Here is a 19,075-nt window from a genome sequence, read left to right as displayed (position 1 = left end):
ACCAACCTTTTCTAATATTTGACACAACCTTACCAAAATACTCCTCTCTCGTACTGCCATTTTGACACCTCTCTGTTCTAAAAACATGAGATCTGTTGTTTTGTTACAACCTACCACTGTGTCACACGAGCAGAACCATGATCATGACAGCTTGCAGGATATGTTTACTTAAAAGTCAATTTACAACGAGACAGAACGTGACATGAAAGTGCAGATGTCATACATTTTTATTCATTTAACACAAGTGCAATGAAGTACAAGGGTTGTGGCACACAAAAGAGTGCTCCCGAAGGAACTTATCATAAGGAAGAATAGTATATATTTCAGTGATATATATTGTGTACACACATTTGACAATCCTCCTTTTAATGCGACCGAGGGGCACACATCTTTTATGGCACTAGTGCAGAAAAGATTTAACTATGCATTCACACTCGTAAAATGATCAATCTTCTCTCCTCAAGGTGCATTTTAGGAACTGAGATGCATTTTGTGATGGTTCACCAAGATCAGTTTCCGCACTGCACAGCAAAAATGAGAATATTCTGTACATGGATGTATATTCTTACAGTCAAAGAGAGCAGACATTATACTGAATGTCACTGCAATGTGTTGCTCTCCAGATGTCAGCTATGTTTCATAAGAAAAATACTATCCCTGACAAAAGGCCCCCAACAGACCACAGCTTCTCTTTATTTATATTTTTGCATGTTCACTTAAATTGTACAGTTAAACTTATATCTATTTAGAATGTATTATATTTAAAAAGGATATGTTCATATTTGCTCATTTATCTCACAGTATGCTTTAAAAATGTAATTTTCCGATTTGCTTTTTTTTTTCCATGTGTGCATATGTAATATGGGGTTGGAGAAGTATGGGTGGACCTCATATTTACAAGAATGACTGACGTGAATGTTGATTGTTCAAAGCCTGTACGTAAGGTCCTGTTTATTTCAGATTCTGTACAGCATGTGTTCAGATAATGAGTTCTACTATTGTACAGTGGTTGAAGACATTGGGTGATGATCTCAAACTGTGTGTGAGAATTGTTTCAATAAAAACTTTTTTTATCAATATATTTAAAAAGGGACCATGTACAATATTAAACAAAAATGTTTCCACTTGATGTATTGCACCAGAGTTAGCTTTAAGCTAATTTCCATCTACAGTCACTTGGCAGGTCACAATATTGAGAAGATAAATATGTTGTGTAGTTTGGATTGTATACTGTAACTGAAGAAGATACCTTTTCATCATACTGCAAAAGGATTCATCATTCTCTTAAGTCCTCAGTCAAATCTTGTGGCCTTTATTAGTAGGATTTACTCAGTTTCCACTCTGCTATTACTAATGGACAATGTTTAAACTGTAAATATTCAGGTTTCTTAGTTATCAAATTCAAGAATAAAATAGATTACACTCCAGCAGCTGTTTAGGTATGTAGTATTGTGGAGTTTTTGGTGCTCGGTCCACAAAGTTAAAGACCTAATTTCTCCTCCATCGCCTCCTTCAATTTGTTCTTCTTGACCTGGACAAACACATCAGTTTCAGTTCATAGTAATCACATATATATACTGTATGACAGTTGTTTATAGGTGTGTTAACATTCAAGAAGACATTTCCTACCTTTCCAGAGGCAGTCATAGGGTAGCTGTCCACAAACATCACATATTGTGGGATCTTGAAGCGGGAAATCTCGACAGAAAAAAATCCCAAAACATCAGTGCACAAATCTGTAAAGATTATCCCCATTCTCCTGGTCATTTTATCTATCATCTCCTCTTACCTGGCCTTTACAGAATGCTCTTATCTCCTCTGCACTGGAGGTTTGGCCCACCTTCAGTCTGATGCAAGCACACACCTGCTCCCCCAGCCTCTCATCTTTCACTCCAACCACCTGGGAAGAAGAGAAGCAGAATTTAAATCAACCTCAACAGATAGCTATTATAACACCTGAATTAAGTTTATGTAAAATATGTTTCCATTCACTTGTTATCGTTTACAACAGGAACAAAAAAGAAAATTGCTCAAGCATAGAGACAACTACTTAATAAATCTTTGCTGCCCTCCAGTGGTTTCAAATCTCACCTGCACCTCCTGGACTTTGGGATGTTTGAAGAGAAATTGCTCTATCTCAGCAGGGTAGATGTTCTCTCCACCACGGATGATCATGTCCTTTATGCGTCCTTCAATGCGGCAGTAACCCAGACTGTTCAGGCTGGCTATGTCACTGTGTCGATGAAAATTGTCAACACAGCATTTCCAACATTTAACACTGTCACCTCTGCTGCATGAGTGCACCATTGTATTTCCTCCTTTACATTCAGTTTACACTGTACACATTATAGATATCTAGAGTCAAACTCTGTCTTACCCAGTCTTGTACCAGCGGTCTGTGGAGATAGCCTCTTTGGTTTTCTCAGGGTCGTTCCAGTACCCGTGCATCACACAACTGCCTCTGATCATCAGCTCACCTGTGACCCCGAGAGGGACAATCTCCCCAGTATCAGGGTTCACCACTTTAGCCTATAGTTAAGATACACAAATATACAGTATATCAAGGTATTGTGGTGATGTTGGCAGAAAGGTTTGTGGGAAAAGAAAGCATACCTCAGTGTGACTCATGATACAACCAACAGTATTTATCTTCAGCTCCTCGTTGTCTAGTGGGAATCCCAAAAATGTCAGAGGGCTGTTTTCTGTGGTTCCATAGACGGCCTATTAAAACATGAGACTCCTCTTGTAAATGTTAGTACAGCATTATTTGAAGAGGTACAGGAATGTGTCCTCTCACCATTATTTCTTTCATATTCATGTCTGTTTTCAATTTTCTCATGAGCTCAGCAGGACACGGAGAAGCTCCAATGAGTCCTAAAACGCAGGAGCAAATAAGAAAAGATGCCTCAACACTGGCCAAATTCAACACAACAGATTCATCATGTGCTTAAATCTCTTACCAGCCTCAAGTGATGACAAATCATATTTGTGTATGTGTTGCTGGTTGAGCATGTCAGTGTACATGGTGGGAGTGCCATAAACAAAATTACACCTTCAATGAAAGAAAGATATGAATGGCAATCAATGAAAGTGTACATTACTATATAGCTGCTGACAATTCACTGTAAGGGATGAGCACCGTACCTTTCTCTCTGAATGGCCTCTAAACTGGCACGGCTGTTGAAGCTTGGAGAAGGGAAGACCAGTGTGATCCCATAAATTGCCATGCTCATCACTCCAATTACAGAGCCAAAGCAGTGATACATGGGTACAGACACACACACTCGAACCTGAGGCTGATGGGGAATATTGAAAAGAAGGTTATCCATAATTCAGGGTTCGTGTTGTCTTCAAATCAAAGATGCAAAGATGGACTTACTCTACAGTCAAAACCAGTTCGGAGACCAAGAAAGTATGCATTATTTACAATGTTGTGGTGAGAAAGAGTGGCTCCTTTTGGACTCCCAGTAGTACCCTGACACAAAAAATCAAGTAAATTACGTCATCTGAATCACTGGTAAATCTATGCGCTCTCATAATGTTAGTCTAAGTCAATACAATAGATGTGTGTCGCTGTAAAAAGTGCAGTTTACAGATGTGAACTGAATGTTGATGGGATCATCGAAGGACAGTTTGCTCTGCAGATCCAACAGCTCTTTGTGGTGCCGAGCCTCCCCCGCTTGCATCACATCCTCTAGATGGAGCATCCCTGGCTGTCTGCTATCGGTCACAATTATCATTCGTAAGCCTGGCAACCTGCCGGGTCCAAGAAAGAATCTCTGTGTTTTATGTAGAACAGCATAAGTTATTAAGTGTGAATTTTTGAACGAATTTGTGGTCCCAAAATGTCAACAAAGGAAGGACGTGTATTCAATATGACATTTGGAGTCAAACCTGGAGCTTTTGATCATGCCTACTGGCGCTGTGTCGATCTCTGGGCAGATCTGTCTCAGTATCTCACAAAACTTCTGGCTTTTAAATTGGCTAGGACACACCACTGCATTACAGCAGACCTACAGACAGCAACTCTGTTTGTTATATATGCACCTTACAGGTTTGGACAATGTGATCCAATACAGGCTATATGTGCATATGTCCTACCTTCTGAAGAGTAAACTCCACTTCCTTCGCTTCATAGGCTGGGTTCAAAGACACCTACAATATTTACAACAGTATAAAGTCAAATTGTTATCAGGGATTTACAATAACCACAATATAAAGTACTTTTACTATGACTGTATAGCTTTATTACATCATGTTTTCCATGAGACTTACAGAAACCGAACAGTTGCACAACTGTTCCTCTGGAGAGGTACACATCCTTTTAACTAGCATCGGACAGCATATTAATTGCTACCCCAGTGTAAATGTCATTTTAAAACTAAATGAGCATCTCTGAGACAGACCAGTATAATTCCAGCCTTGGCTGTGGCAAAGTGGAAAAGGATCCACTCATAGGTGTTCGGTCCCCAAACTGCCAGTCGATCTCCTCGCTTCAGGCCCAAAGCAAGAAGACCTGAAGCAGCTTTGTCAACCTGCACAATAAATAGACATCACATGAACAAGTGTAGAGTGTAAATTTTCAACAGTGTTATATGGTCCACCAAAGGTCATCGGGGAGGTGAGAATGAGCCTCTTTTATCTTTCTTATTTTTGTGTCAGCATTAGAGCTTCATAGATCTTTTTCACTACAGAGACTGAGTAACTAAAGGACAATCAAACTCAAAAATATCAATTGAATATCAGAAAATGCCAGTACAGTAACATGAATAGTATTTAAGACACACATCGTGCTGCAGTTGGGCAAAGGTTTTCCGGATGCCATCATGCAGAAATACCACAGCTTCACGTTCAGGCCAGCGTTGGACTGTGGTGTCCAGGCATTGGCTCACAGTCAGGGGGAGTAGTGAGACAGATGACGTGCCATGGACATAGCTGCTGGTCAGTGAGGGTTTGTGAGGAGGACTGTCCACATGGAGAGAGCTGCCACAGAAAACAGGGTTCAACAAAATTCACAGGGGTCAAATATTGTGATTTGAGCACTCTCCTTTACTGCAGTGATCTTATAATTCCATACACTTCTAGTCGGTCTCTTAGATGTTCTTAATGACATTTTTTGACGGTACGTAAGACTCGCTACAAAACTCGAGGTGATTTAGCATTTGTTGGTTGAGGAATGCATTACCTCGGTCTTTTCATCTCGCTGATTCAGTCGACTCTTTTAAAAGTCAACTTATAACACTGCTATTTAGGCAAGCTTTTGGTTGACTGAATGGTCGGTGACTGTATTTTACTGTCATGTTGTCATGTGTATTTATGTGTTGTTTTATATTATTGTTATTTTTCATTCTGTTGTGAAGGACTTTGTGAATCTTGCCTGTTAAAGACCTATAAAGTAAAAGAAATAAAGTTTACTTACTTCCAGTTTTAAAGATTTAGAAGAGAATTCCTACTGATTATTCACACTTCTTCTATGCCATGGGAAACATGTGGCTGTTTCAGCAGTAAACAACAAAACATACACTATGTCAAGATGATCTTAATGGCCAAGAAAAATCCGAGCATGAGCTGGCTAATGAAAGCAAAATAATAGTTTTACAGTGCCATTGTTTCAACGCACCGAACTAATCTTTAAGCTAAATAGTGATATGGAACAAAACTGAGCTCATATTATTGAGTGACAGAATGCATGAAGGCCACCAAATATGACCAAGCAAATATTCTTGTTCTTTGTATTTACTGCAAGCTAGAAATCCTCCTTGTTTTTCTCATATTACTTTTTTCTGTTGAAAGTGCACTGTCTCAAAGTTTCCAATATGCTCAGTCAGTAGCAGCGACAAAAGATAAGTTGTGTCCCTACTGCTGCATTTTTAAGCAAAAACACCACAAACACCCATAATAGATTTGCGGGAGACAAAAATTCTGCTGCTTGAACTTTAAATTAGCAAAGCTGAAACTTACCGACACCACTGGAGCAAACATGTGCTGCTTAACTTCCATTTCATGCTGTGTTTGAGAACATTCATGCCTCTGAGATAAGAAACGCAGGACGAAATTAGTGCTGACATCTTCTCAAATATCCCACAGTAAATCTGTTTTACTTGGATGTTAACACAGTCAAAACGTGTCTGGATAGGAAATAGTGGGTCTTGTCAACAAATGTCCTACTTAACATGGTCAGACTTCGCAACAGTATTGGTAATCTTTAACTTTCACTCGTCCTCACTGACTGAGTGTGACTGTGTGAGTGTGACCGAGAATGTGCAACCTGCAACACCAAGTGAAACAGTTTTACTGCATCACATTTGAACTTTAAGCAACCAACAAGGGTGCATCCTGTATCTACAAAGTAGGCAATAAAAAGGCATTAAGTGGCTATAAAAACACTTCCCCACCTTGGAAGTTTTCTCCTTTTATTGCTTTTCAACAATAAATCATGCGTAATCATGGCTATTTTGGCAGGAATGAACAAAACAGACTGTGTCTTCTGCCAAAGCAAAAGAGAAGCGACTCTACTCTGAGCTTCCTCTGCGTGTCTGAGGTCTTCACCCAATGGAAGAAACTCATTAACTACTTGTATTCACAATCTTGTTCTTTCAGTCAGTACTTCAAAGTCGTGACCATAGGTAAGCGTTAGAAACCAGATCAGCTGGTAAAAAGAGAGCTTTGCTTTCAGACTCAGCTCCCTCTTTACCATGATGGTCACATTGCGGTTGACACTGTCTGTCCATCATTCCTGATGAAACATACAAAACAACGTCATCTGCAAAAACACAGAAATGCCACTCTGATGTTCCAAATGGGACACCTTTCTCATCCCGGCTGTGCCTTGACATCCTGCCCATGCATATCACAAACAGGATCAGGGACAATGCTTAAATCCAACACCCACCATGTTTTCCTTGTCTCAACACAACAGAAAGGTCAAAGACAAAATAAAAAAGGATGCAGACATTCATTGTGTTTTTGAAGAAATAACACAACAACTAGCAAAAACATTTTCATTTTATCTGGTTGAGGCATTCGTGTTTTTCTCTGCTTGAATTATAACTGATTTTTCCTCTTACACCACCACTAGGTCAACATTTGTCCACTAGTTTTGTTTAAGACCAAATTTCAAACACTTAGAGCTAAAATGAGATAATAAAAAGCCAAATTAATCTATTATCTGCACAACATCAGCATGGTAATAACACTGTGAGCATGTTACTATCTCCATATAGTAGTACATCAATCCGCATCCATCTGTCTACAGCCATGGCCATAAGTTTGGACACAGCATGAGTTACTATGTCTGTTTTGATGTCTATTACAGAACATAACGAATATTTTTTGACAGCACCAGTTTAATTAGTCAACAAATCAACAAGGGATATAATATTATCAATAAATTCCAACAATTGGAACAACTTTGTTCCCAAAACATAATATTAGAAGAAAATAAAAAAAATGCAGTACTTTCACAACCGAATTTGGTAAGAATAACAAAATGACACCAAACTCTTTTGATGTTTTTTTTTTTTATATGAAACTTAATATAGTTCTCAGGAGTTGTGTACTGTATTGTAAGTGACAATTTTGTGGTATTTTCTAAGATTCACAAGCGTCATGGTACTTGTGTCCAAACTTATGGCCATGGCTGTTGTCGATAAAATTTGGTTTGTGCGTTTAAACTCCCACCGGCAGATGGCGACTTTGCCCCACATTGGCTGTTAAGCTCTTAAGTCATTTCCGTTTCCTTTCGTTACTTCGGAGGAGTTTGTCTTATTGACGGTACGTTGCTCAAATGTTCATCTTTATTAAAGACCTTTTCAAGTGTTTGTCATTGACTTATTAGAGAAGATACACAATACAACAGCAAAATATTAGAAAATGACTGTAAATTCGAAACTGCTGTTTTATTTCCTGTTTGTTCTGGGTGTTTTTACGTTGCTAATGTTAGCCACGTAAGCTAACCTGTCTGAATCTAAATGACATCCACTTACATAATAACAATGTGGGGAAAGACACAGAGGACAGTAAACTAACTGGCTCTTTGCTATTTGTACAAGGAAAGTTCAGCCTCAAGAGCATAAATGCCGACATTTGTGAGAAAAGACTGATCAACAGTGATTCATTTTCCCTGGTAAACTAATGTAATAAGTATTGGGTCTTTCTGTTGTCCCTCCAGTCAACACATCTTGAAGCATGGCTGGCCGACGAGCTGCACTGAAGGCCATTGACTGGTTGGCTTTTGCAGAGAGGGTGCCTCCCAACCAGAGAACCATGTTCAACAACCTGAAGACAAGAAGTGATGCTATTTCTGCAAAGTAAATTCCTACCTTTTCTAATGTTTGACACAGCCTTACCAATATACTCTTCTCATGTGCTACTATTTTTCTCTTTAAATTTATTATTGAGTCTAAACCCTCTCATCTCATCCTCAATTCGTTTCTTCAACACTTGTTTGTTAAAAAGACACGAGGAAAGCAGAGTTGAAGCAACAGACATTTAATGAAATGAAACATCCTCACCTGTGATTTCTGGTTTTTAAGAGATGATTTAACATGGTGTGTGGCACACCTTATTTACCTATCTGTTGTTTTGTTGCAACCTAACAGTCTTCTCTGGCATTAGCAGTAAAGATTTAATCAAGGCTACATTGTTCATACAACTGTGCATTCCCACTCGTCAAATTCTTGATCTTTTCTCCTCAAGATGCATTTTAGGAACTGAAACACCCTCTGTGTTGGTGCACCAAGAGTGATATATTTAAAAAAATATATCACTACCGCTCAGCCACAACATTAAAACCACTGATGATGGATGAAATAAATAATCCTTCTGTTTAAATGCAACATTCTGTGGGGAAACCTTTAGTTGTGGCATTCATGTGGATGTTAGTTTGACATGACTCTGTGCCTAAACGTTGTTTTAAACCAAGCACATCCCTTCCAATGGCTCCAGCGACATCCCACAACATGAAAGAGACCTCTACAACACTGCAAAAATGGCTTTAAAGTGGTGACCCAACCCCCCAGACCCATTAGATCCCAATCCAGTCAAGCATCTATAGGGTGCACTAGAACTATCCCACATCTCTTTGCCAAACACTTCTGCACTTTCCCTGAGGTTCTGTGTCCATACCTCTATAATTCATATTTGGCAGCTTAAGAGTTATGTTGTGGCACATGGAATTATATTCTTACAGGCACAGAGAGCAGACATTATATTTTCAAGGTTTCTGTGGCACGCTCTTGAAGCATTCTGATGCAGTGGATGGCAGTGAAGTCGTGATGCGTTCTCAAAGCAATGAGCCCCTGGGTTCAAACCGTCTGCCTGCTTGTCGCTTGCGATATTTTCTCCCACATTCCTATCACATGCAGGCTTTGTTCATTGGGGCAATGTGTCTATTCGAGTGTAGTGTAGGCTACAGGTCTGAATGAGTCTGGATGTTATAAGTAGATATACATAATAAATTAGTGAGTATATTTAAAATTAGCAGTACATGACCAGTGGTGGCAAGGATGTGCAGTTGTTGTCACAGCAAGAAGGTTCTGGGTTTAAATGTTTTCATTGGCACAATACTACTAGTTTGGTCTTTGAGACGTGTTCTTGCTCAGTGCATGAGGGTGTAGGGCTGTCCCACTGTTAAAGCGTGAGGACTCTGTTAGAGACTTTTCAGTAAAATTATCCACTCTACTTCACATGTCTGCAGACCGTCCTTAGTAACTTGCACATAGTTCGTTGTAAAATTGGTGATGTATATACGTGGTTGTCCTGTTCCACACAAAATGTACACAAACTCGGCAGTGATGGTGGAATGAAATCCGCTGGGAAGTTTGTCAGTAAGCCACTGCATCGGGTTGCTTCCTGTTGTAGCCATTTATTGCACGCTTGTAGAGTTATTGCAGTCAAAAAGCCACATCCACGCCTTCATGACGTTCCTGATTTTTACTAATTTGCTGAAGTGTAAACACTTCAATGTCACAAACTGAAAATTAAACACAAGTCCATGTTTTAAACGTGTTGTTTCCAGGCAAATGCTGTCATATCTGTGTCCCATTCCTCCTTTTTTCTAACATCTGGAACCCTTAAGAACTCACACACTTCAGGACTGCGTCTGTGATGTCAGCCAAGTGTTGTGAGGATTTCAGGCCACTTTGTCAGGCATGGATTTCTTTCAGGTCCATTGTTATCCTTCCATATTTCAGAGACAGGCATGTTAGTTTAACTGATATGTCTAAATGACTGTAGATGTAGATGTGAGTGTGAATGGTTCCTCATGTTAGCCCAGTGATGGACTGGCAACCTGTCCAGTATGCACCGTACCTCTCACAAGTAAAGCTAATCTATTCAGATTCAGAAAACTTTATTTGTCCCCAGGGGACAATTAGAAAAGGCACATAGAGCAGGCAATGCAACAATGATGTAAGCAATTAGAGATAACATAAATAAACAAATAGGGATATATATATATATATATATATATATATATACACACATGGACAAAATTGTTGGTACCCCTCAGTTAAAGAAGGAAAAACCCACAATTCTCACTGAAATCACTTGAAACTCACAAAAGTAACAATAAATAAAAATTTATTGAAAATTAAATAATCAAAATCAGCCATCACTTTTGAATTGTTGATTAACATAATTATTTAAAAAAACAAACTAATGAAATAGGGCTGGACAAAAATGATGGTACCCATAACTTAATATTTTGTTGCACAACCTTTTGAGGCAATCACTGCAATTAAACAATTTCTGTATTTGTCAATGAGCGTTCTGCAGCTGTCAACAGGTATTTTGGCCCACTCCTCATGAGCAAACAGCTCCAGTTGTCTCAGGTTTGATGGGTGTCTTCTCCAAATGGCATGTTTCAGCTCCTTCCACATATGTTCAATGGGATTCAGATCTGGGCTCACAGAAGGCCACTTTAGAATAGTCCAACGCTTTTCTCTCAGCCATTCTTGGGTGTTTTTGGCTGTGTGTTTTGGATCGTTGTCCTGTTGGAAGACCCATGACCTGCGACTGAGACCAAGCTTTCTGACACTAGGCAGCACATTTCTCTCCAGAATGCCTTGATAGTCTTCAGATTTCATCTTACCTTGCACACTTTCAAGACACCCTGTGCCAGATGCAGCAAAGCAGCCCCAAAACATTACTGAGCCTCCTCCATGTTTCACCGTAGGGACAGTGTTCTTTTCTTCGTATGCTTGGTTTTTGAGTCTATGAACATAGAGTTGATGTGCCTTACCAAAAAGCTCCAGTTTGGTCTCATCTGTCCAAAGGACATTCTCCCAGAAGCTTTGTGGCTTGTCAACATGCATTTTTGCAAATTCCAGTCTGGCTTTTTTATGAGTTTTTTTCAGCAGTGGTGTCCTCCTTGGTCGTCTCTCATGAAGTCCACTTTGGCTCAAACAACGACGAATGGTGCGATCTGACACTGATGTACCTTGGCCTTGGAGTTCACCTTTAATTTCTTTGGAGGTTGCTCTGGGCTCTTTGGATACAATTCCAACGATCCGTCTCTTCAATTTGTCATCAATTTTCCTCTTGCGGCCACGTCCAGGGAGGTTGGCTACTGTCCCGTGGGTCTTGAACTTCTGAATAATATGAGCCACTGTTGTCACAGGAACTTCAAGCTGTTTAGAGATGGTCTTATAGCCTTTACCTTTAAGATGTTTGTCTATCATTTTTTTTCGGATGTCCTGGGACAATTCTCTCCTTCGCTTTCTGTTGTCCATGTTCAGTGTGGTACACACCTTTTCACCAAACAGCAGGGTGACTACTTGTCTCCCTTTAAATAGGCAGACTGACTGATTATGAGTTTGGAAACACCTGTGATGTCAATTAAATGACACACCTGAGTTAATCATGTCACTCTGGTCAAATAGTTTTCAATCTTTTATAGAGGTACCATCATTTTTGTCCAGGCCTGTTTCATTAGTTTGTTTTTTTAAATAATTATGTTAATCAACAATTCAAAAGTAATGGCTGTTTTTGATTATTTAATTTTCAATACATTTTTATTTATTGTTACTTTTGTGAGTTTCAAGTGATTTCAGTGAGAATTGTGGGTTTTTCCTTCTTTAACTGAGGGGTACCGACAATTTTGTCCACGTGTGTATATATATATATATACACACACACACACACACACACACACACACACACACACACACACAAATAGCTTAGCTATAGCTCATAGCTAAGAATTTGAGACAGACCATTTTTATCAGTAAGCTCACTTTTTAAAAAAAATCTGTGTTCACAGACTCACTTCTCTGCCTGAGAAACCTGCTGCCATTGACTGGGCCTACTACAGATCTGCTGTGGCTAAAGCAGGCATGGTGGATGAGTTTGAAAAGAAGGTAAATAAATCAAAAACGCTACCGATAAATCTTACTTCTTGTTGATACTGAAAACTGAAAGCAGGGTGTTTTTTTTTTTTTACTAATTCCCTTTTGATATTCTAGTGGTTTTGAGATTGTATTGACAGCATGTTGAGTATTTTGTTTTGTTTTATTATCATACAAAGCTGTAACTGTCTGTGTCTCCTCAGTTCAGCGCCCTGAAAGTCCCTGAGCCTGTAGACACTCAGACAGCGCTTATCAATGCTCAGGAGGCAGAAGCGGTGAGTGGCACTGTGTTTACATTGTGGATATATGTTATGTTTCTGTTTGTTCTACTCCCAACGAAAACACTGAATGAATAAAATCTACCACATTTTGCTACATGACCTTTTTCTCTTGAAATGAATGAGAAATGAAAGAGAAACACCAGCAACCACAGAGAATGAATAAAAGAGTAGAATAAATGACATTTAACAACATCTCGGTCATTTCAATAAATCCAAAATTGGCCGTTTATTTTCCTTTTTGTAAGAATTACTCTTTGTTGTTTAATTTTGCTGTGTTAGATTTTTGTAATGTGCCAAAACTCCTTTTAATCCCCTCCAGAACAAAACAGCCACCGCCTACATTGAAGCGTCCAAGGCTCGCATAGCCCAGTATGAAAAAGAGGTGAGAGATGCTGTTTTGTTTTGTTTTTTCGTAAACAACAGACACTTCAGAAAGTTGCAATAGAAAATACCACCACAGCAGGTATTACAATAGAGAAACAAAACACAAATCTGGTATCCCTAAGCACTAATTCTTTATCTGATTCTGCTGTAAATGTGAAGCAGTTTTATCTTTATATATAGCATGGGGACTCATCCAATTTTTCTAACGATAATAATAGTAATGTACAGATTTGTGCTTTGTCTGCACCCCACATTAAATAATGAGAGCATCATCATCTTCATTCTTTTGCCAAGTTTTCTCAGTATCATCAGCAACAACCACTGAGGAAAATACATGTTTTAAAGGTGGAGTGTGTGATTCTGAAAAATGATATAATGATTGATATATGTTGATATTTAGCACATTTAGATAGAATGTGCAAGATTTACCGTCACTCTCACACCAACATCTCCATCTGTCCTGTGCGTAAGTATGAGCATGGATAGGAATAGTGATTTGTTAAATTGTCCAAGGCACTTTTGTTTGCTCCCCATTTACAGAGCCAGGACTGTATAGGAGTACATTTTTTCTGAGAAAACATTCACAGAATTTGATTTTAAAAAGTGCCTACCTTTAATATTTGCCTGAAAGTAACACAACTGAGCTTGTTGTACTGAATAACAGTGAAATAAGGAAAGGCTAAACCGCAGGGCAAATTCATCATCTGACTTCATGAATATTTCTGAGCGATTGTTTCTTCATCTGTGATAGCGGAGCCCTGTATTTCATTGCCTTGAGTTAATGTGGGTTTACCCTCCATACTCTGTCTTTAATCGTTTTGTGTGTGGAGACCGTTCATGGTCCGATCCTGCTCGGTAGCAGCTTCTCTTTTCCAAACTGACAGGATACTTGATTGTGAAGGAGTTATAGAAAATGTAAGATGGTTTGCAGAACCTCATGAAGGTGTGGCGATGTGGAGAGGCTTGTAATTGCGGATGCTCACAGCAGAGTTTGGTGTAACTGACTAATCCACATGGAGAAGACCTGAGAAGACTTTTCTACCTGACGTCTGGTTGAGTTTTTCCAAATCCTTGATCCTCTTTTCTTTTTTTCTCCAGCTGGACAAATTCAGAAACATGATTCCATTTGACCAGATGACCATTGAAGACCTGAATGACACATTCCCAGAAACGAAACTGGACAAAGAGAAGCACCCATACTGGCCACACAAACCCATAGCTGACTTGTAAAAATGTGGCACACTATCCATATTCTATGTGCTGTATCTTCCACTGCAGAAAACCTGTACAGTATGTGTATAAAAGTCTAGTCTTTTTGACCATTCAGGAGTTTATGAAATGGAAATGCTTTGTTTTTTGTCTGGATCCACTGTCTGGATGGAGTCAAAAAAAAAACAAAAAAAAAACCGATGATTTGTTTTCTTTCTTCTTAATTAGACCTAAATGAATCTTCAAAGTGAGTTCTGAAAACATGGTGCAATGGTGTGATCAGTAAAACATGTTGAAGGTCACCAGTGTTCACAGGCCCATTGTAAACAACCCCGCGGATCCCACACAGGCAAACAACTGTTATTTTATTACTGGATTTCTTCCCAAGGCGTCATGAACTCAACTTGATCTGTTGGACCTTGTTTTCTTTCTAAATTTGGTATGAAATATCCTCCAACACTCACTGAAAATCCAGCCCTTGTGGATACACTGATGACTTTTTAAGTACATACTCGGCCAAATCAATCTCAGCAGAAAGCAGAGTATGGTTTCCTTTCTTTGTGGGGTCAGTGTTGTCTTTGGGAGCTCTCAGTAACTTGCCAGTTTTCTGCATCAGCAGGGCACAAGCCTTCTCCTCTTTGTATATTTGCGCGTGTGTGTAGCTAGGTGCAGCTTCACACACACTTGGACTTCCGCCTTGTTGCGTCGATACATATCGCAGAATGTTAAATTAGGCAGATTCGAGTCATCTGTCAGTACGCGGACAGCATGTCGGCAGAACAAATGACCGTCCAGCCGTTTTATTGTGCTGTGTCAGTCTTGTTCTGGCTTTGTTATGACTACAGCATAAATCTACGTTTCACCACAGCTGGAAATATGAGCGGTCTCTCTGGGATTGAGAGAGACCTTAAACATAAAACCTGCTTTCCATGCTCTCATTGCACTGTTATTATGGCTTTGGTTTGTGGGTTAATACTGTACATAGCTTTGTCCATGGGTGCAGACCTAATGCTGATAAGTTAAGGAATGCATCCCAGCCTCAACATTGTCATTGTCTCAGGGTTCAGTGTCTAGTTGTTGAACAACACAACAAACTTCTGCGATGTGACACTTTCCTCCTGCAGGGGGCAGTATTTATCTGAGAGAGCAATAAAAAGTGGGCTTTACTGTCTATCTGTGAAAAGACAAATCTGACTTTTGCTTAATTTTTTTCCCTTCTCTTAATCTTTCTGTCTGTTTATCTTGTAAAGCGTCTTTGAGTGACCAAAAAAGCGCTATATAAATTCGATGTATTATTATTATTATTGTTTCCAACTCATCCATTCAAACAAATACACTCTATATTACATCAAAACTGTTCATTTGCAAACCAGTCAGTTAGCACACAACGCTGCATGTAACTTAACACAGTGGACATAAAGTTCGTAATTCTTCTCGGTCCCATTATTTATGTAATGTAACACACCAGAATCTTTTAAAATCAGTCTCACATGATGGTGTTTTTATGCCGTGATCATACGAAACTGACAAAAGCAGATTTCAAGAGAATACTAACTGGTCATTAGATTGTATATAAATGAATAGAAACAAGCTGGACAAGCAGAAAAATTAGACATTTTAGAACTTTACTTGTCTGTAAGATGCCATTCAGTGTGCATGATTCTCAGCTTCTTGGCTAAATGTTGCAAACACATACCAGGTATGAACTTAAAGAGCCAGTTAACTAGAAAAGTAAGAGTTTTGTCAACATTCCTTATCATTTAACAGTCGTATATCTAAAAGGTGATGCAAAAAAAGCAATTACCCAAAATTATGTATCACCATCTGCCAAATACTGACAAGTGATAAATATCTAGTAATTCTGATGCATATCAGATGTATAATATCACATTAATGTGAACATTTAAGCCTGGCTGGACTAACTAAGTAGGTGTGAAAACAGGAAACGTTTTACAGCCAGCTTCACATTTCTAGCAAGGTGAAGCAAAATTTCAGTGCCTTCACACTGTGAGGCTCCTGTTCTCTTCTCCGCCACCTTTTCTCTTGATTTCTCCATTTGGACATGTTGTGCATTCCACAGTGGACCGGCGCTAATCCTCTCAAAATTATGTCATACCAATGAGCACTTGTCTCTTCAGCCCGCCACTGGGTAAAGTTGACGTGACTGCGGTGCCACTTGTGCATCATTAAAGGTTTCTCAAGAAGCTGCTTTAGAATGAGACTGAAAAAAGAAACAGAAGAAGTGGAGCAGGGATTTTGAGCAGACTGCGACTTCGAGGGGACGACATAAATATAGTTTGTCATGTTTGTGGTCTCATTCTGTCTCATTCTGCTCTCACATGTTTAGAATCAAAGACGTTCATTTTAAGCCGTATACTGTTAATCAGTTATGTTGGCCTTTAACCTGCTGCAGCACAAGCAGGTCGCTAACAACATAACAGGTTCCTCAGCTCTGATTTAGGGTCACTGGATGTCACCTGTGCTGAGCTACTATGTGAAGCAGCTACTTGCATGCCCACATGTAGTGCGTGACCCGCTGCAGCTCTACTTTCCCTTGCCTCAGCCATTCTTGTCCCAGCTGACCATTCAGCTGTTGGCAGCACTTGTCTGCTTGATAACTGTTGCCGTAGCTCAGCACTCAGCACGCTGTTTTACAACCAGTAATGATTTTAATGAAATCCCTCTACCCCTGTTTGACGTGTAACAAAGAATTAATAGTCCCCCAGAGAATCTTTTTTTGAGGTTATATGCAGACAAGTAAGTTTATTTTATGCAACAAAGTGTGCAAGATTAAGAAGGATTTCAGATGTCAGTGCTGCTGTTTACGGTCTGTTAAGAAATAAGCTAAATCCTAAACTGTCTTCCTCTCGCTGACAAAGTGGATTGACTTTGCAATTTGTTGTCTTTAAAGAAACACAAAGAAACATGTTCAAGTCATTTTTGAAGGCCAGTGTCACATACAATGTGTTTGACACTGGAGCATGTAGAATATCTTTATTTGTCATTGTATGTGTACAACAAAATGGTACACAAACCTATTCAAGTGCAAAACAGTGCATCGAGTCAGAGGTATATAGATACATTTAAGAAAAAAATGAACGAATGAATAAAGTGTAAGCTAACTATTAAAAGATTATTTAAAAAGAGAAGCTGGATTTCCAGCATTACCTAACCCCTTTTAATGATTTTTTAAAAAATCATATATTATTATTTTAATTTTTCAGGGTTTTTTTTGGTAAAGTTTACCCACTAAGTAAATATGAACTCTAGTTATTTGACATCCACTCTATTCATAAATTTGACATCTATTTTATACTTTTTTGTACAAAAATGTAAGAAATGTAACATATTTAACGAGTGAATTAAGTACTTTTTTTGTAGACCCAAATGCGCCTTTTTAATTTATTTATTTTTTGCTCAGATATTTTCTGACATTGATTCAGGTTTATTTAATGGGGCATATTTGGCTTGCTGGTGGAAATTTGATTGAACTGTTTTTCTCAGAAACTGTCTGGCTGACTAGAAAAACACCAATGTTTGCACACTGAACAGAATAAGGATGCGTCTATGCCCTCTTTATGCTCAGTCCTCCCCCTTCCAGAATCGATCCATCATTCTCTGTCCTAAAAGCAAACTGCTCACATCCGCTCCTGTGTGAAAATGTAAGTGTTCACTTCCTACCTATCCGTCACGCAACCTATTATGCTCCTCATTTAGACATCCATCAAGCGTCACATGTTCAATTACACAATCTATCACGCTCTGCACTTGTCCCGCCGTTGCCTGATGATCTTTGTCACCCCTCAATGCCCAAATATGTGTGTTTCCCTTCGAGGCTAGAGGGCATGAACCCCATCTACTCCACATTATAATGGCTGAATTTAGACAGGAACCATTTTTCTCCCTACTCTCATCCAAAGGGCACAACTGAGGTCAGAGTTCAGAGGGGGCTGTTCCAGTTGCCAAGGAGGAATCCCCCAACAAGGCAAAGCCGCTGGATTCTTATTGGACTGTGCAAACAGCAGATCTGCCTTTCGGACCATGCGTCTGACAGGTCTGAGAGCAATGAGGCCCGTGCAGATTGCATTATCACAATCAGACAAGAAGCAAGCGTTGATGAATGACAGGTTGCATAGAGCACACAACAACGCACTCATTCAACGCTGAGATCAAGTCAAGATAGGTGTAGTGACAGGATGAGCTTTTGTTATTGAGATTTGTGAACATTTCCATATTGGTCTGTCCGCAATGTTGTATGTGATTGTTCCAACCAGTTCAAGGTTCAGGCTGAAATCCACAGTTCTGTGGATTTTTCTGTAAGAAAATAGCAGTTCCTTTGGGATCCTGATATCTCAAAGAGAGCTTCATCAACTTTCTACAGACAGCCAATCGCCATGGCATGGTGACATCATGAGAAAGTTGTACCCCTGTTGACAAGGCCTGCTGTTGCCATGGGGCTGCTGGAAATGGCCCTGCGGATCTCAGTAAATGAAGGTTGCTGGGGGAGGGGACGTGAAGGCAAGTAAATAAAAGTGCCATTTGCTGCATGTTTGCTTGACGTCCTGTGAGCCAAATTCTGCTCCGTTATTGGGCTGCTGAGCATTTGGGGGTTCCTCGATGGCTCCAGGACCCCCCACTCTGGCGGACACTGGTGTGTTTGCTGAACGAATAGGGTGCCCTGGTGCTGCCTCTGTGAGCCATGTGAGCCGGCAGCAGCCGCACACATTCACTCATTGAGAAAAAGGACGAGGCGGGACAAAAGGAAGAAGGAGTCAGCCTTGTAGGAGCAGACTGCAGCACCAAATCACCATTCACAAACAGAAATAATTAGTCATAATACAGACATCAGCCAAG

At 39.6% G+C, this 19,075-nt stretch overlaps 2 protein-coding genes across 2 annotated transcripts; one reads left to right on the top strand and one right to left on the bottom strand.

Annotated features, from left to right (window-relative positions):
• Positions 1-1,291: 1,291 nt before the first annotated feature.
• Positions 1,292-6,121, bottom strand: LOC127531629 (medium-chain acyl-CoA ligase ACSF2, mitochondrial-like). The gene is made up of 16 exons (XM_051941330.1): positions 5,962-6,121; positions 4,788-4,983; positions 4,407-4,535; positions 4,102-4,155; positions 3,895-4,013; positions 3,594-3,756; positions 3,380-3,475; positions 3,145-3,296; positions 2,961-3,052; positions 2,798-2,874; positions 2,614-2,721; positions 2,378-2,529; positions 2,092-2,233; positions 1,790-1,900; positions 1,630-1,698; positions 1,292-1,531 (listed from the first exon to the last, which is right to left on the bottom strand). The coding sequence occupies exons 1-16, from the start codon at positions 6,066-6,068 to the stop codon at positions 1,481-1,483; spliced, it is 1,818 nt and encodes a 605-aa protein (XP_051797290.1). The 5' UTR covers positions 6,069-6,121; the 3' UTR covers positions 1,292-1,480.
• Positions 6,122-7,693: 1,572 nt separating this feature from the next.
• Positions 7,694-15,410, top strand: atp5pd (ATP synthase peripheral stalk subunit d). The gene is made up of 6 exons (XM_022198151.2): positions 7,694-7,773; positions 8,171-8,309; positions 12,263-12,359; positions 12,551-12,622; positions 12,948-13,010; positions 14,111-15,410. Exons 2-6 carry the CDS (start codon positions 8,188-8,190, stop codon positions 14,240-14,242), a joined length of 486 nt encoding a protein of 161 aa, XP_022053843.2. The 5' UTR covers positions 7,694-7,773; positions 8,171-8,187; the 3' UTR covers positions 14,243-15,410.
• The last annotated feature ends 3,665 nt before the right edge of the window (positions 15,411-19,075 follow it).

This window comes from Acanthochromis polyacanthus, chromosome 21, assembly GCF_021347895.1.
Source record: "Acanthochromis polyacanthus isolate Apoly-LR-REF ecotype Palm Island chromosome 21, KAUST_Apoly_ChrSc, whole genome shotgun sequence".
Taxonomy (NCBI): domain Eukaryota; kingdom Metazoa; phylum Chordata; class Actinopteri; family Pomacentridae; genus Acanthochromis; species Acanthochromis polyacanthus.
Note: the sequence above shows the minus strand (reverse complement) of the source record. Positions and strands in the feature narration are given on the sequence as shown.